At 48.6% G+C, this 18,633-nt stretch overlaps 1 protein-coding gene and 1 non-coding gene across 2 annotated transcripts in view; both read right to left on the bottom strand.

Annotated features, from left to right (window-relative positions):
• Positions 1-18,633, bottom strand: part of mybbp1a (MYB binding protein (P160) 1a) — a 130,035-nt gene that overhangs the window by 26,385 nt on the left and 85,017 nt on the right. The window contains exons 17-21 of the mRNA XM_068010081.1: positions 17,454-17,636; positions 16,468-16,641; positions 14,135-14,292; positions 13,186-13,320; positions 920-1,034 (exon numbers count right to left, since the gene is read on the bottom strand). Coding sequence (XP_067866182.1) covers positions 920-1,034; positions 13,186-13,320; positions 14,135-14,292; positions 16,468-16,641; positions 17,454-17,636 — 765 coding nt within the window. The remainder of the gene's footprint in view (positions 1-919; positions 1,035-13,185; positions 13,321-14,134; positions 14,293-16,467; positions 16,642-17,453; positions 17,637-18,633) is intronic.
• On the bottom strand, positions 15,213-15,349 carry LOC137346918 (small nucleolar RNA SNORA50). Its single transcript, XR_010968823.1, has one exon. It is a non-coding gene; the product is annotated as a small nucleolar RNA SNORA50 (small nucleolar RNA).

Consider the following 18,633-nt stretch of genomic DNA (forward strand, 5'->3'; position numbering starts at 1 on the left):
GTATGAGTGAGGCAAGGTGTAAGGAGGATGAAAGAAACAGGAAGGAAGCGAATTGGGGGTGGAGGGGGGGGGGGGGGGGAAGAGAAGAGAGGAGCATAGTTTTGATATGGACTGGCAATACCTTTGTGAGATTTAACTGAGAGCTAACAGTGATTTGCATTCTAAACACTTAAGTCACTGACAGAGGGAGGGAGGGTAACAGAGCATGAGACAAAGAGGGAGCATGTGCGATAGAAAAAAATATCTGGGTGTGACCGACATTTATCAGCCTATACCAAACTCTAACACCAATACTTTATGCTGCCTAATTTGACTTGTATTTTTGTATGCAGGAACCTTGAGTTGGGGTCTCATTAAAAGAGAATCTGGAGGTGCTGGTACTGCAGTGGTTTTGTGCATTGTCCTTTCACCTGTGAGGCAAGTGCTTGAGCAGACCCAGAACTGACAAGAAAGCTTCTTCTTTCCACTGGATCTACAGCAGTAATGAGTCAGGGGAGTCTCGGGGGCCAGTTACTTAGCCCAAGCCACATTGGTGAGACAAGGAGGCTAATGTTGGGAAAAGGAATTGTTCATATGGGTGCAGCAGGGATTGCTCTTGAACTGAAGCAGATTGTTGGGGCAGACTAGAGACCTCCTCTTTCAGTTATGTGATACTTGGTGTAGGAATTCTCAGCACCTATTCTGGGTGCTAAAAGTGGAAACATTTTCTTTCCTCAACACTTGACGGCTCTCACCTTAATGAGGAAAGTTATTTTTCTTTGTTTCTTTTGTGTAAATCATTTTTTCCAGAATGTAAATGACCGACAGCATTAGAATCCTCAATGGATTTTTACTGCTTGCTACGAGCATCAGTGGCACTAACAAATATCACAGGTTGGCCCCACAGACAACTCCCCATTCCCCAGTCTGATCTGCATACCTTCCCAGTTTCAGTTTTCGAAGGCCCATCTTGCTCTTCCTTCTCTTTACATGCGCCAAGTGCTGCAGGATGGGTCGGGTTTCCTTTCAGAACTCTGAAGAGATAAAGGGCTCCACTGCCAAACACAGGTAATGAAATGATTAGGAACAATCAGCCCAGCTGAAAACACCTCAATTCAACATTCTTGTTCATTTGTTTCTGCTAACAAGCCAAGAAATGAAATGTTACTGCTTACCCTGGAAAACCAAATCCAGAAAACCCATCTCATAGTTTTTAGGATATTCAGCCAAACACCAGGCTTGAGATACGAGGGTTAATGAAAGCAAAGCCCAGCAATGAGATTGCACAATTTCACGTATTTCGGACGTGGGCTGCAAGCAGCCCGGCTTTTTGGGGGCAGGATGTGTAGAACATACACACATTGCTGGTATATGATTCACCAGAACTCTGGGACTTTTCTGTACAAACAGACAGAATGTTCAGTGCTTTACACACAATGAACTGGAAATTGGACAATAATAGAGATCAAAGATGGCTCAGGGTTTCTCCAATTCGGTTCCATAAGACGAATTAAACTAAACTGTACCACAGACTCAAAATCTCGACTCTTTGGTAAAGGAAGAGCTTGCTTTCTACAGCACTCTTCATGTTCTCAGGAAATCTCACAGTGTGTCAGTCAATGAGGTACTTTGAAAGTGTAGTTCCTGTTCCTTTCAAAACAAACATGGCAACCAATTTGTTCACAGAAAGGTTCCACAAACAGTATAGTGATGGATGGCCAGTTTCAGTGATGTTAGTTGAGGGATAAATATTGACTGGGAGAACTCCCTGCTTTTCTTTACAGTAATGCCATGGGATCTTTTACATCCACGCACAAGCACAGACAGGGCTTTGGTTTAATGTCTCATCCCAATGACAGTGCAGCATTCTCTCAGCATTATACTGAAGTGCCAATTTTGGTGCTGTACCCAAGTCCTGGAGTGGGACTTGAACCCACAACCTTTTAACTCAGAGGTGAAAGCCCCACCAACTGAGCAAAGGTAACAAAGAACCATAGAAAAGTTACAGCACAGAAAGAGATCATTCAGCCCATCGTGTCTGCACCGGCTGAAAAAACTAGCCGCCCATTCTAATCCCACCTTCCAGCACCTGGTCCATATCCTTGCAGGTTACAGCACTTCAGGTGCAGGTCCAGGTACCATTTAAATGAGTTGAGGGTTTCTGCCTCCACCAGCGTTCCTGGCAGTGAATTCCAGACACCCACCACCCTCTAGGTGAAAGTGTTTTTCCTCATGTCCCCTCTAATCCTTCTACTAATCACCTTAAATCTATGCCCCCAGTAATTGACCTCTCCATTAGGGGAAACAGGTCCTTGTCTACTCTAGGCCCCTCATAATTTTGTACACCTCAATTAAGTCACCCCGCAGCCTCCTCTGTTCTAAGGAAAACAACCCTAGTCTATCCAATCTTTGCTCATAGCTGCAACTTTTAAGCCCTGGCAACATTCTTGCAAAACTTCTCTGCACTCTCTCCAAAGCAATTAGATTAGATTAGAGATACAGCACTGAAACAGGCCCTTCGGCCCACCGAGTCTGTGCCGACCATCAACCACCCATTTATACTAATCCTACACGAATCCCATATTCCTACCAAACATCCCCACCTGCCCCTGTGTTTCCCTACCACCTACCTATTCTAGTGACAATTTATAATGGCCAATTTACCTACCAACCTGCAAGTCTTTTGGCTTGTGGGAGGAAACCGGAGCACCCGGAGAAAACCCACGCAGACACAGGGAGAACTTGCAAACTCCACACAGGCAGTACCCAGAATCGAACCCGGGTCCCTGGAGCTGTGAGGCTGCAGTGCTAACCACTGCGCCACTGTGCCGCCCATTAGGTCCTTCCTTAATGTGGTGACCAGAACTGTGCGCAATACTCCAGCTGTGGCCTAACCAGTGTTTTATACAGTTCCAGCATTACATCCCTGCTTTTGTATTCTAACCTCGGCCAATAAAGGAAAGCATTCCATGCCTTCTTCACTTTATCTACCTGTCCTGCCACCTTCAGGGACCTGTGGACATGCACTCCAAGGTCTCTTACTTCCTCTACCCCTCTCAATATCCTCCTCTGTTTATTGTGTATTCCTTTGCTTTATTTGCCCTCCCTGAATGCATTACCACACACTTCTCCAGATTGAATTCCATTTGCCACTTTTCCGCCCACTCAACCAAACCACTGATATCATTCTGGAGTTTACAGCTACCTTTTTCACTATCAACTACACGGCCAATTTTTGTGTCATCTGCAAATTTCCCAATCATGTCTCCCACATTTAAGTCCAAATCATTAATATATACCACAAACAGCAAGGGACCCAACACTGAGCCACGTGGAATGCCAGTGGAAACCGCTTTCCATTCACAAAAACATACGTTGACCATTATATGGACAAATGCGAGTTAATTAAGGAAAGCCAGCATGGATTCCTTCAGGGAAAATTATGTTTTAACTAACTTGCTGGTGTTTTTGTGGAGGTAACAGAGAGGATTGATGAGGGTAATGCTGTTGATGTGATGTACATGAACTTTCAAAAGGCGTTTGATACAGTGCCACACAACAGACTGGCGAGCAAACATGTAGCTCATGGAATAAAAGGGACGGTAGTAACATGGATACGAAATTTGGCTGAGTGACAAGATACAAAGATGAATGGTTAATGGATGTTTTTCAGACTGGAGGAAGGTTTGTAGTGGAGTTCCCCAGGGATCAGTGTTGGGACCCTTGCTTTTCCTGATATATATCAATGACCTAGACCTTGGTGTACAGGGCACAGTTTCAAAGTTTGCAGATGATATGAAACTTGGAAGCATTGTGAACTGTGAGGAGGATAGTGTAGAACTTCAAAAGGACATAGACAAGTTGGTGGCAGGTGAAATTCAATGCAGAGAAATGTGAAGTGATTCATTTTGGTAGGAAGAACATGGAGAGACAATATAAAATAAAGGGTACAATTCTGAAAGGGGAGCAGCAGCAGAGGGACCTAGGTGTATATGTGCACAAGTCATTGAAGGTGGCAGGACAGGTTGAGAGAACGGTTAATAAAGCAAAAAGTATCCTGGGCTTTATTAACGGGGGCATAGAGTACAAGAGCAAGGAAGTTATATTGAACTTGTATAAGACACTAGTTCAGCCTCAGCTGGAGTATTGCGTCCAGTTCGGGGCGTTGCACTTTAGGAAAGACGTGAAGACATGAGGGCATTGGAGAGAGTACAGAAAGGATTCACGAGAATGGTTCCAGGGATGAGGAATTTCAGTTATGATGACAGATTGGAGAAGTTAGGACTGTTTTCCTTGGAGAAGAGAAGGCTGAGAGGTAGTTTGATAGAGGAATTCAAAATCATGAGGGGTCTGAACAAAATAGATAGAGAGAAACTGTTCCCACTCATGAAAGGATCGAGAACAAGAGGAAAAAGATTTAAAGTATTTGGTAAGAGAAGTAAAAGTGACATGAAGAAAAACTTTTTCATGCAGCAAATGGTTAAGGTCTGGAATGTGCTGCTTGAGAACGTGGTGGAGGCAGGTTCAACTAAAGCATTCAAAAGGGAATTAGACAATTGTACGAAAAGAAAGAATGTGCAGGGTTACGGGGAGAAGGCAGGGGAATGGAATTGAGGGAAGTGCTCTTTCAGAGAGCCAGTGTGGACACAATCAGCCGAATGGCCTCTTTCTACACTGTAACAATTCTGTGATTACCCTTTGTTTCCTGTCACTGAGCCAATTTTGGATACAACTCGCCACATTCCCCTGACCAGTCTGCCATGTGGGACCTTGTCAAATGCCTTAGTAAAATCCATCGACAACATCCATGCACTAACCTCATCAATCCTCCCTGTTACTTCCTCAAAAAATTCGATTCAGTTGGTACGACATGACTTTCCCTTAACAAATCCATGCTGACTATCTCTGATTAATCCGTACCCTTCTAACTGATAGTTCATCCTAGCTCTCAGAATTGATGCTAATAACTTGCCCACCACTGAGGTCAGAATGACTGGCCTATATTTATTTGACCTATCGCTCGCACCCTTTTTAAACAATGGTACAATGTTCGCAAACCTCCAATCCTCTGGTACCTCACCTGTATCTAGTGAAGGTTTGAAAATGATCCTGAGAGCATTCGCTATTTCCTCCCTGGTTTCCTTCAACAGCCTGGGATACAATCCATTCAGCCCCGGCGATTTATCCACTTTTATAGATGTCAGACCCTCTAGTACAGGGCTGTCCAACATAGGGCCTGCAGTCCAGGACCCGGCCCGCCAAATGTTTCCATCCGGCCTGCGGTCGTTCCTCATCCTCACCATGCTCCATGAGTGGAGTTGGGAAATTTCCCTTTGTCTTCCTGCAGAGCGGCCTTTTTAAAAACATCACGCTGTCAGTTTCACAGCTGACAGCTGCTGAAGCAGGAACGCATTTCCCAACATCGGACAGATTCGGGGTTTTCTGAATTTTTGAAAAGCCCACCAGGAAACCTCGAATCTGTCCAATGTTGAGAAGTGTGTTCCTGCTTCAGCAGCTGTCAGGTGTGAAGCCCAGCGTGATGTTTTAAACAAACTGACAAACCACAAAGTTGTTCTGCTGAGCACTCCATATCCTTGCAACGGTCAGAGACAGACAGACGGGGGGGGGGGGGGCGGCGGGGGAGAGAAGAGCGAGACAGAGAAAAGGGGGGAAGCGAGACAGAGAGGAGGGGGGAGCAACACAGAGAGGAGGGGGGAGCAACACAGAGAGGAGGGGGGAGCAACACAGAGAGGAGGGGGGAGCAACACAGAGAGGAGGGGGGAGCAACACAGAGAGGAGGGGGGAGCAACACAGAGAGGAGGGGGGAGCAACACAGAGAGGAGGGGGGAGCAACACAGAGAGGAGGGGGGAGCAACACAGAGAGGAGGGGGGAGCAACACAGAGAGGAGGGGGGAGCAACACAGAGACAGACAGTGACAGAGATCTCACTCCTGAAAGATGTACATCTATCCAGAGTGCTCTGCATCGCTACATCAAGTGCGCGGGCAGAGTTGACTACTTATGCAAGCAACAATAATGCCAGATATGTCACTAAATCAGCTTTCAATAGTGATGAGAAAGTAAGTCAATAAATTTGTCTTCTCATTTAAAGCTTCTTCACAAAAATGCACATTTGTTATTGTTTTTATGCGTAAGATAAATTTTTAATGCCTTTATATTTCGAAATTTGCTCAACAGCCCCCGGGCCGAGCTAAAATCGTAAAGCGGTCCTCTGCCCAAGAAGGTTGAACAATCCTGCACTCGTACTTCCTCTCTCATTATGCTTATCATATCTAATATTTCACACTCCTCCTCTTTAACTACAATGCCTGCATCATCCCTCTCCTTTGTGAAGACACAGACAAAGTACTGAAGAACTCTGCCCATATCTTCTGCATCCATGTATAAGTTACTTTCTACATCACTGATAGGCCCTATCCTTTCGCTAGTTATCCTCTTGTTCTGTTTTCCTTGATTTTACCTGCCTATATTTTTCATGTCCTCTCTTTGCTTTCCTAATTTCCTTTTCTTCTTCACCTCTGCACTTTCTATACTCTTCAAAACTTTCTAAAGTATTAAGTTTTTTGTGATCGTCATAAGCTTTCTTTTTCTACTTTATCTTATCCTGTAAGCTTCTAGATAACCAGGGGATTCTAGATTTGGCAGTACCACCCTTTTTCTTTGTGGGGACATGCCTACACTGTGCCTGTAGAATCTCACCTTTGAATGCCTCCCACTGGTTTGCCACTGATTTTCCTTCAAGTAGCTGTATCTAGTCCACTTTCACCAGATCAACTCAGTTTTGTAAAATTTGCCTTCCCCCAATTTAGAACCTTTATACCTGTTCTATCTATGTCTTTTTTCCCCATAACAATGCGAAATCTAATCGTATTATGGTCACTATCTCCAAAATGGTTACCCACTGGTACTTCATCCACTTGCCCAGCTTCATTACTGAAGACTAAATCTAGAATTGTGCCCCCTCTCATTGAGCTTGTTACATGCTGGCTAAAAAAGATCTCTTGAACGCAGTTCAAGAATTTTGACCCCTCTGTGCCCTTCATACTGTTTTATCCCAGTTGATATTGAGATAGTTGAAATCCCCAACTATTACTGCTCTATTGTTTTTGCAATCAGAAATTTGCCTACATATTTGTTCTTCTATCTCCCTCTCGCTATTTGGGGGTCGAAGTACACTCTTAGTAGTGTAGCTGCCCCTTTTTTATTTTTGAGCTCAACGCATATGGCCTCATTTGATGATTCAGTTAGCATATCATCCCTCCTCACTGCTATAATTGATTCTTTAACCAATAATGCTACACCCCCTCTTTTTTCCTGCCTGAAAACTCTATATCCAGGGATGTTGAGCTGCCATTTTTGTCCCTCTATAAGCCATGTTTCCATTATAGCAATATCATGCTACCACGTGTCTATCTGTGCCCTCAGCTCATCGGCTTTATTTACTATACCCCTTGCATCCAAATAAATACCTTTTAACACTGCCAAATTGCTGTGCTGTACACTTTTTAACCTTTGCTTCTTCTGTCTTTCAGAGTCACTTGCTAATTTTCTGCCTCCCGTTCCCTGCTCTGAAATTGTCCCATCTGAAACTACCCACAGGTTCCTATCCCCCTGCCAATCTAGTTCAAACCATCCCGAACAGCACTAGCAAATCTTTCTGCAAGGATATTCATCCAGTCCTGTTCAGATGCAGACTGTCCAGCTTGTACAGGTTCCATGTTCCCCAGAATGCCCCAGAAATCTGAAGCTCTCCCTCCTGCATCATCTCTCCAGCCACGCATTCCTTTGGTGTATTCTCCGATTTCTATACTCAATGGCATGTGGCCTTGGGAGTAATCTGGAGATTACTACCTTTGAGGTCCTGCTTGCTAATCTCTTTCCTAACTCCCTAAACTCAGCCTGCAGGACCTCAGCCCTTTTTCTACCTATATCGTTGGCACCAATGTGGACCACGACCACTGGCTGTGCACCCTTGCCCTCTAGAATGCTCTGCAGCCACTTGGTGATATCCATGACCCTTGCACCAAGGAGGCAACATACCATCCTGGAATCACATCTGCGACCACAGAAACGTCTGTCTGTTCCCCTACCACTATTGCTCTCCAGTCTTTTCTCCTCCCTCCCTGCACAGATGAGCCATCCATGGTGCTCTGGTCATGACTCTCGCTGCACCCTCCATAGGAACCCTCTCCCCCAACCCATTAACAGATTATGTTAAAAGAAACGTACTAAATAAAGGAGGGATTTGAGTGCCACCACTGAGAAGGTTTAAGTACACGACAACAACTTTTAACTCGCAGTTTCTATTATAAATTCGGACATTGCATATTTCCATCATAAATTACTAACAAGTGTAGAATACAAGGTTTTAAGATAGGTACACACTGCCCCAATACCCTCTACCCTCCACACTCACTTATTCTTAAGAATACAATGTGTATTTACTCCCGTGTAGGAGTGTGACAACATCATGCCTTACTTCTATTGTTTTTTTTAAAAATCACCATAGGCATATTTGCATGAAAAACAGCTCTATTTGGCTCTGCGGCAATTTTCTCCCATCCCTGATGCACAATTCCACAGGTGGACACCAGCAGTCCAAACAACCATTAGCCAGGTGTGCGCCTCAACTGTCAATATCAGACTGCTCACAGGGCCATCACAGATGATGGGTCACTGACTAGAGATCAGGAACTGAAAGGCCAGTCCATGTCCCCATTCCTGACCGAGAGGTCCAGATGCCAATGGTCAATCTAATTACCACCCTGCTGAAATCAGCTAATGTGCCACTGACTGGAGATTGATCCTTCTTGCTGTTAGCTGTGGTTTAGAGGTAGCACTGACAACTGAGTCAGCAGGTCTTGGGCTCAAATCCTACTGTAGAGACTTGTGCACAAAATGTATGCTGCCACTTCAATGCAGTACTGAGGGAGTGATGCACTGTCGGAGGTGCAGCCTTTCTGATGAGATGTGATCGCACAAGGCTCCATCTGCTCATTCAGATGGCCATAAAAGAGCAGGGCAGTTCCCCCTTTGTCCTGGCCAATATTTATCCCTCAACCAACATCACAAAAACAGATTATTTTTTTTTATTCATTCATGGGATGTAGGCGTCACTGGCCAGGCCAGCATTTATAGCCCATCCCTAATTGCCCTTGAGAAGGTGGTGGTGAGCTGCCTTCTTGAACTGCTGCAGTCCATTTGGGGTAGGTATACCCACAGTGCTGTTAGGAAGGGAGTTCCAGGATTTTGATCCAGCGACAGTGAAGGAACGGTGATATAGTTCCAAGTCAGGATGGTGTGTGACTTGGAGGGGAACTTGCAGGTGGTGGTGTTCCCATATATTTGCTGCCCTTGTCCTTCTAGTTGGTAGAGGTCGCGGGTTTGGAAGGTGCTGTCTAAGGAGCCTTGGTGCATTGCTGCAGTGCATCTTGTAGATGGTACACACTGCTGCCACTGTGCGTCGGTGGTGGAGGGAGTGAATGTTTGTAGATGGGGTGCCAATCAAGTGGGCTGCTTTGTCCTGGATGGTGTCGAGCTTCTTGAGTGTTGTTGGAGCTGCACCCATCCAGGCAAGTGGAGAGTATTCCATCACACTCCTGACTTGTGCCTTGTAGATGGTGGACAGGCTTTGGGGAGTCAGGAGGTGAGTTACTCGCCTCAGGATTCCTAGCCTCTGACCTGCTCTTGTAGCCACGGTATTTATATGGCTACTCCAGTTCAGTTTCTGGTCAATGGTGGCCCCTAGGATGTTGATAGTGGGGGATTCAGAAATGGTAATGCTGTTGAATGTCAAGGGGAGATGGTTAGATTCTTGTTGGAGATGGTCATTGCCTGGCACTTGTGTGGCATAAATGTAACTTGCCACTTATCAGCCCAAGCCTGGATATTGTCCAGGTCTTGCTGCATTTCTACACATATATCGGGTCATATATCTCACTGCTGCTTGTGGGACCTTGTTGTGTACAAATTACCTGCTGCATTTCCTACACTACAACCATAACTACACTTAAAAAAACAATTAATTAGTTGTAAAGTGCTTTGGGATGCCCTGAGCTTCTGAAAGGCCTTATATAAATGCAAGTCTTTCATTCTGGCATAGCTATACACTGATCCAAAATAGCTTTGAAGTAAGTTTTGCATTGGCAGATTTAAAAAAAAAGAAAATTGACACACAAACCAAACCCACATTCTCCCATCATTGGTGATGTGTGGAACTGTGTGCCAACAGATAACAACACCCCCACGCTTGGACCCAAGCAGTCCAGCCCTCACCGTGCAGCCTGACCCGGACAACCAGTTCTCACCGTGGACCCTGACCCGAGCAGTCCAGCCCTCTCCGAGGACCCAGACCCGAGCAGTCCAGCCCTCTCCGAGGACCCTGACCCGAGCAGTCCAGCCCTCTCCGAGGACCCAGACCCGAGCACTCCAGCCCTCTCCGAGGACCCAGACCCGAGCACTCCAGCCCTCTCCGAGGACCCAGACCCGAGCAGTCCAGCCCTCTCCGCGGACCCTGACCCGAGCAGTCCAGCCCTCTCCGCGGACCCTGACCCGAGCAGTCCAGCCCTCTCCGCGGACCCTGACCCGAGCAGTCCAGCCCTCTCCGCGGACCCTGACCCGAGCAGTCCAGCCCTCTCCACGGACCCTGACCCGAGCAGTCCAGCCCTCTCCGCGGACCCTGACCCGAGCAGTCCAGCCCTCTCCGCGGACCCTGACCCGAGCAGTCCAGCCCTCTCCGCGGACCCTGACCCGAGCAGTCCAGCCCTCTCCGCGGACCCTGACCCGAGCAGTCCAGCCCTCTCCGCGGACCCTGACCCGAGCAGTCCAGCCCTCTCCGCGGACCCTGACCCGAGCAGTCCAGCCCTCTCCGCGGACCCTGACCCGAGCAGTCCAGCGCTCTCCGCGGACCCTGACCCGAGCAGTCCAGCGCTCTCCACGGACCCTGACCCGTGCAGTCCAGCCCTCTCCGCGGACCCTGACCCGAGCAGTCCAGCCCTCTCCGCGGACCCTGACCCGAGCAGTCCAGCCCTCTCAGAGGACCCTGACCCGAGCAGTCCAGCCCTCTCAGAGGACCCTGACCCGAGCAGTCCAGCCCTCTCAGAGGACCCTGACCCGAGCAGTCCAGCCCTCTCCGAGGACCCTGACCCGAGCAGTCCAGCCCTCTCCGAGGACCCTGACCCGAGCAGTCCAGCCCTCTCCGAGGACCCTGACCCGAGCAGTCCAGCCCTCTCCGCGGACCCTGACCCGAGCAGTCCAGCCCTCTCCGAGGACCCTGACCCGAGCAGTCCAGCCCTCTCCGCGGACCCTGACCCGAGCAGTCCAGCCCTCTCCACGGACCCTGACCCGAGCAGTCCAGCCCTCTCCGCGGACCCTGACCCGAGCAGTCCAGCCCTCTCCGCGGACCCTGACCCGAGCAGTCCAGCCCTCTCCGCGGACCCTGACCCGAGCAGTCCAGCCCTCTCCGCGGACCCTGACCCGAGCAGTCCAGCCCTCTCCGCGGACCCTGACCCGAGCAGTCCAGCCCTCTCCGCGGACCCTGACCCGAGCAGTCCAGCGCTCTCCGCGGACCCTGACCCGAGCAGTCCAGCGCTCTCCGCGGACCCTGACCCGAGCAGTCCAGCGCTCTCCGCGGACCCTGACCCGTGCAGTCCAGCCCTCTCCGCGGACCCTGACCCGAGCAGTCCAGCCCTCTCCGCGGACCCTGACCCGAGCAGTCCAGCCCTCTCAGAGGACCCTGACCCGAGCAGTCCAGCCCTCTCAGAGGACCCTGACCCGAGCAGTCCAGCCCTCTCAGAGGACCCTGACCCGAGCAGTCCAGCCCTCTCCGAGGACCCTGACCCGAGCAGTCCAGCCCTCTCCGAGGACCCTGACCCGAGCAGTCCAGCCCTCTCCGAGGACCCTGACCCGAGCAGTCCAGCCCTCTCCGCGGACCCTGACCCGAGCAATCCAGCCCTCTCCGAGGACCCTGACCCGAGCAGTCCAGCCCTCTCCGAGGACCCTGACCCGAGCAGTCCAGCCCTCTCCGAGGACCCTGACCCGAGCAGTCCAGCCCTCTCCGAGGACCCTGACCCGAGCAGTCCAGCCCTCTCCGAGGACCCTGACCCGAGCAGTCCAGCCCTCTCCGAGGACCCTGACCCGAGCAGTCCAGCCCTCTCCGAGGACCCTGACCCGAGCAGTCCAGCCCTCTCCGAGGACCCTGACCCGAGCAGTCCAGCCCTCTCCGAGGACCCTGACCCGAGCAGTCCAGCCCTCTCCGAGGACCCTGACCCGAGCAGTCCAGCCCTCTCCGAGGACCCTGACCCGAGCAGTCCAGCCCTCTCCGAGGACCCTGACCCGAGCAGTCCAGCCCTCTCCGAGGACCCTGACCCGAGCAGTCCAGCCCTCTCCAAGGACCCTGACCCGAGCAGTCCAGCCCTCTCCAAGGACCCTGACCCGAGCAGTCCAGCCCTCTCTGCGGACCCTGACCCGAGCAGTCCAGCCCTCTCTGCGGACCCTGACCCGAGCAGTCCAGCCCTCCGCGGACCCTGACCCGAGCAGTCCAGCCCTCTCCACGGACCCAGACCCGAGCAGTCCAGCCCTCTCCGAGGACTCTGACCCGAGCAGTCCAGCACTCTCCGCGGACCCTGACCCGAGCAGTCCAGCCCTCTCAGAGGACCCTGACCCGAGCAGTCCAGCCCTCTCCGAGGACCCTGACCAGAGCAGTCCAACCCTCTCAGAGGACCCTGACCCGAGCAGTCCAGCCCTCTCCGAGTACCCAGACCCGAGCAGTCCAACCCTCTCCGAGGACCCTGACCCGAGCAGTCCAGCCCTCTCCGCGGACCCAGACCCGAGCAGTCCAGCCCTCTCCACAGACCCAGACCCGAGCAGTCCAACCCTCTCCGCGGACCCTGACCCGAGCAGTCCAGCCCTCTCCGCGGACCCTGACCAGAGCAGCCCAGCCCTCTCCGCGGACCCTGACCCAGGCAGTCCAGCCCTCTCCGCGGACCCTGACCCGAGCAGTCCAGCCCTCTCCGCGGACCCTGACCCGAGCAGTCCAGCCCTCTCCGAGGACCCTGACCCGAGCAGTCCAGCCCTCTCCGAGGACCCTGACCCGAGCAGTCCAGCCCTCTCCGAGGACCCTGACCCGAGCAGTCCAGCCCTCTCCGAGGACCCTGACCCGAGCAGTTTTTCATTGATATGTTGTACCTGAAGCAGTAAAGTGATACCGAAGAGTCTGGCTGCTTACAGGCTCGATTCAGCAATCGCTCCATCAACTTGTGGAGGTCCTCCTTCATCTCAGAGATTTCCCGGCAGTAACGCTTGGCTTTGCACAGCTGATTCCTGCAGGAGAACAGATCTTTCAATTTGAGGGTGGAGGAGTGGTGGGGAATGGGGGGTGTGGGCAGGGCAGGAGTGGAAGTCACAGGAAGTTATAGATAATAGGAGAATGTTGCCATAACAGGACCTACTTGACAGAGCTGAAGGTATAAAGGGGTACAAAAGGCAGGCGTGTTTATCAAAACCACTGTCCCAAACAAGTAGCCAGAGCTCCAGTGGCCTTAGAGACTCTGGTACAGAGGAAGTTCTGATCGATGGGCTGAATGACATACATCTGTTCCTTTAATAAGGATCACCATTTAATTACAATGACACAAACTCCCCACCGGGTCTCCTATGGAGGTTTAGTTAAGGTGCACATTTGCTAAGTGATAAATTCATTTTGTCAATAGTATTCATGGGAGCAGGTCGCCATGACCTACAACTCGACACACAGAAGCTGCTGCATAAGTCACTGTCAGAATCCTGTAGAGATGCACCAACACCACTTGTTGCAGCAGTCGAGGTGTGCTTCAGCAATGCATGGATGGACCCCTGCCCCCGCAGATCAATTCATCCTCAACCACAAGGATGAAGCAGGATTTAGGATTAAATTGCAGGTTGCTCTGAGAACCCAGAACTCTTATTCTACAGTCACTGTCCCAAATTAAGATCTATCTTAAATTAGCAGCACAGGAACAGTATATATGGTCCCAACTCCTTTCTTTTATATCATAGCCCCAGAGGATCTTACTACAGCATAATTACTACAACAGCACTGAGGAGAAAGTAAGAACTAAATGGTCGCCAAAATCATTGGGAGAAAGTAATCACTGACTTGAAGATGTCTGCAGTCTTGCGGAGGAAATCTTGCTCCTGCTGGTCTGAGTGTGAGCTCGGGCTTTCTTCAATGATTGCAATCAAGGGCTCAATGATGTCAAAGACAAGCGAGCTTTCAGGCTGTCGCGCAAGGAACACTTCAATGAGGTCTAGGACCTGAAGAAAACCAAGAGGAGAGTCTATTAGAACATAGGGACAGAACACCAGGAGATAAGCCCCAGTGTAGGAAACAGTCCAAACACACAGAGACAAGAATGCACAGTCCCATTAGAAGAGGAGGGAAGATCACATCATTCAAATACATGAACAAACTCTCAACAAAAAAAAAAGAGAAAACTGCTTTCAGCTCTCCTTGCTGTTGTGGTCTTTGTCCTGGGATTGGGAATATCTTATGTCAGTGTTGTTCACCAAGTGTGATATGCATTACAATCTCAAGCAAATGCAAAGACCACTCAAATGTTTGACATGCTAGAATGAGGGAACTCCACTATCAGCTCCCCATAGAGGACTTGTTATTTCCACCAAAGGGAGGGACAGTAGAGAAACTCCATGCCCAGTGGCCACAGTTGTGCAGTTCTATCACAGCCTTTTCTGTTGTATTTGGATACTGTGGTAGTCTGTCACCTAACAGTCAGGAGAAGGAGGAGAAACAGCAGCAAATGCCACATTTAGTGACATCCCAGAGCCATGAACAAATATGCAGAAACACATGAAACAGCCAGCTTACTAAGCATGACAACTAAAAAAGCTGGATTTTAAACACTCAAAGCAACAGTCGCTGAACCCAAAACAGGGGAACTTGTAGTTAATTCTGGCATCATTGAGAATCATACCACACCAGGATTGTATCGTGTGCTTTTAGAAACATAAAACATAGAAAACAGGAGCAGGAGTAGGCCATTCGACCCTTCGAGCCTGCTCCGCCATTCATTATGACCATGGCTGATCATCCAACTCAATAACCTGTTCCCACTTTCCCCCCATATCCTTTGATCCCTATAGAAACACAGAATTGTTGAATGATGGTTGATTTTCTGGATTTTATTAGATAACTTACCTTCTTAAAGTTTAGATGACTATGTGACTTGCTTTTAAAAGAACAGCCCAGTTTGCACTGCTGAGAAGCCCCAGTTATAACAAGTATTTACTTTAGCACTATTGCTTGGCCTGTGAAGTTACAGATCAAGACAGCACAGGTTCAAAGATAGTGCATCATCAAGACGATTTCAGAATGATCAACAGTCATGGGCAGGGGTACATCCATTGGGAATTTTTGACTCCTCAGTGAGTGCGTTAATGAAGTGGGGCAAAAGAGAGCGGAATACAACAACCGCACCAGTCGGCAGGAGGATACACTGAGCCCCCTCCATTGAGGAGTCGTGCATTACCAACTTTGTTCAGAGTAAAATGCACAAAGTCCACAAAGGTTAAAGAGGGTCATTCTGAATAGACAAACTATACTTACAATATCAGGTTACATATTTCAAGACCAAAAATTTAAAACAAAAAGCATTTGATTAACTTGCTAGTTTGCTGTGAAATGGCAGTAAACTAGCATTTGTTTTTTAAGCACTGGCTAAGTGCTTATGGCACTGCCCACAAGCAAGCTGGGATCCAGAGTACAGCTGTGAAATACAGCTGTTAATCTGGCCTGTCCCTTTAAGGCTGATGTTCAAAGTGCTTCCTGCAAGGATTCCAGGTAACTTACCTGAGAAAGTTACAAGCAGCTGCAGGGGGTCAGTAAATTGCCTTTAAATTTCAGGCTGCAGATCAGAGCAATTCAGGACAAATTCTGCTAAGTCGACCAATTTCCTGTGAAAATTCTAAATGTGTGGTCTTGAAAGATGGATTTCCTTTTACCAACATACTTAATTTTTATTTTTAAAGAACCAGAGGGGAATTGAGAATTTTTTTTTTTTTAAAACACAGCAAGTCATTGTGACCTGGAAAGCACTATCTGAATGGGTGGTGGAAGCAGATTCAACAGTAACTTTCTAAAGGAAATTGGATAAATTCTTGAAAAGGAAAAATCTGCAGAGCTAGGGGTAAACGGCAGGAGAGTGGGACTAATTGGATAGCTCTTTCAAAGACCCAAAATAGGCACGATGGACCAAATCGTCTCCTGTGGTGAATTATTCTATGACTTTTGAGTCTAAAGAAATGTTTGCAGCCCCATGGAGATCCAAGAAAATCATAAATTCTGAAAATGGTATTTTGGATAAAAACTGCTCCTTTTAGGGTTTAATCCGAAGCATGTTCCCTTTGTTCCTTCCACGTTATTTGCCAGTTGTCCTCCACAGCCCCAGATGTCCTTGGGAAGCGCCCACATACCTTAATTTTAAAATCTGTCCGCAGGGTCTTCTCTTTCTTCAGCTTTGCCTCCTCATCTTTCTTGGCCTGAAAACGCTTCTTGCGTTCGGCGAAGAGGGAGGAGATGTTCTTGTCTAACGCCATCATCGTCTCATCATCCACCTCCTCCTCATCACTGCTCTCACCTTCCTTGGACTGTGGGGGAACAAAGAGGCATGCCTAATAACCAAAGCTGCAGCTTCAATTTCAAAAGGTTCCTTTGGGTGCGATTCAGCAACCAAGGCGCCAACTATTTTTGATCTAACTCTCACCAAAACCTGCCCGATTCTATAAAGCAGAGCTGTTACAGTGTCACTCAGGTAAACCAAAGTAGAAAAGGCACCTGGTATCGTTCCTGTATACAGCTCCCGTGTCAGCTAAACTCAGTGGAAGCACTCACTCCACTGAGTCACAAGGTCATGAGCTCAAACTCTGCTCCAGGATTTGAGTACATAACCCAAGCTGACACATCACAGCAGTACTGAGGGAGTGCTGCACTGTCAGAGGTACTGTCTTTCAGATGAGATATTGGCCGAGGCCCCATCTGCTCTCTTAGGCAGATGTAAAAGATCCTATGACACTATTTGAATAAAAGTAGGACAGCTCTCCCTGCTGTCCTGGCAATAATTGAATCCTCAATCAATAGCACATTGCTGTTTGTGAGATCTTGCTAATTATCGATTGCTGTTACAAAGCAATAGTGACATATCAAAAATAATTCATTGGCTGGAAAGTGCTTTGGCGCATCATGAGGAATTGAAAGGTGTTATATTAATGCAAGTTTTATTTAAATACTTCAGTTAACGATTAATGGGGTGAAGTGTGGATTTCTGTTTTCAAGTTCCATTCGCAAGACATGTAGTACTCGCCTTCTATCAATAGAGGTCAGAACAGCTCTGACTGCATCTATATAGCAGTTTACCCAAATCCCGATTTGTGATTCACCCTAACCCAAGATCAAAACTTACCACTCCGCGTCCCGCCTGCAGAACCTTCATCAATTCCATGCGAAAGTTGTCATCTACAGCCTCCTCCTCTCCAACTTCCTCCTCACTAGCACTATCATCTTCATCATCGTCATCTTCAGCATCATTCTCCTCCACCTCCTCATCCTCCTCCTCTGATTCATCACTGTCACTCTCCCCCTCCATCTAGGAAAGTATAAATATATAATGAGTCTTCATAAGCATCAGGAGACGTGGACATGAAGAGCGCACATGGGGTCAGAATCCCTTCGAATACGGCGACATGGAGTCATGGAATAATTTACGGCAAAGAAGGAGGCCATTCGGCCCACTGACATAATACATTTCAGGTCAGCATTTTACTTGCTTTAATAATGTAACACTACATTTTGTGAAACATTTCGCTTCTCCCAGGAGACTACATGGCACCTAGTGGGTAGGATTCTCATGACCCGATCGATAGGGCACCACAGCTAAATGGACTGAAGAGACAGACGAGAAGGTCTTTTCCTGTCTGCTGTTTTTCTATGTAAATTACAAGCTCCAGCCAATGGCCTTGTGTAACTGAGCTGCACAGTGCCACGTCCCACACTAAGCTATAGAGACCACAAGGTTCCAGCTCCAGTTCTGTACTGGCTTAACTGACCCTAGGTACAGGGATGCTGCAATTTAAGAGAGGTGGGAGGGAAGAGCTAGAAGAGTAAAAATTCAGCCAGGGTTCCCATTTCTGAAGGCAACAGGTGTGGATGCCACAGTCGAACAGTGTTGGGCTTGGGTGTGCTGCCCCCTACAGTCGAATAGTTTGCTGACATGGGAAGAGTGGGTACTTGGGTGAAGTATCCCAGAAGCCACCATCATCATGGATCTGACAGGTGTCTGCACGTTGAGGAGAGGAAACTGAAAATAAACTGAAAAACTTACAATAATGGATCTCTGACAGCATTAAAACAGGCAACCAGAATAAGTGCGGCTTAAACTCCCGTGAATAACTTTGTTTATCAAGTTGTTGAAGGTCGATCTCACACTATAGCAATGTGTCACTGTGGACACAGCAGCTACATAAGAACATAAGAAATAGGAGCAGGAGTAGGCCATTCGTCCCCTCAAGCCTGCCCCGCCATTCAATAAGATCATGGCTGATTTGTTCCAGACCCCAACTCCTCTTTCATGCCAGCTCCTCATA

The sequence above is a fragment of the Heterodontus francisci genome, chromosome 30 (assembly GCF_036365525.1).
Source record: "Heterodontus francisci isolate sHetFra1 chromosome 30, sHetFra1.hap1, whole genome shotgun sequence".
Classification (NCBI taxonomy): Eukaryota; Metazoa; Chordata; class Chondrichthyes; order Heterodontiformes; family Heterodontidae; genus Heterodontus; species Heterodontus francisci.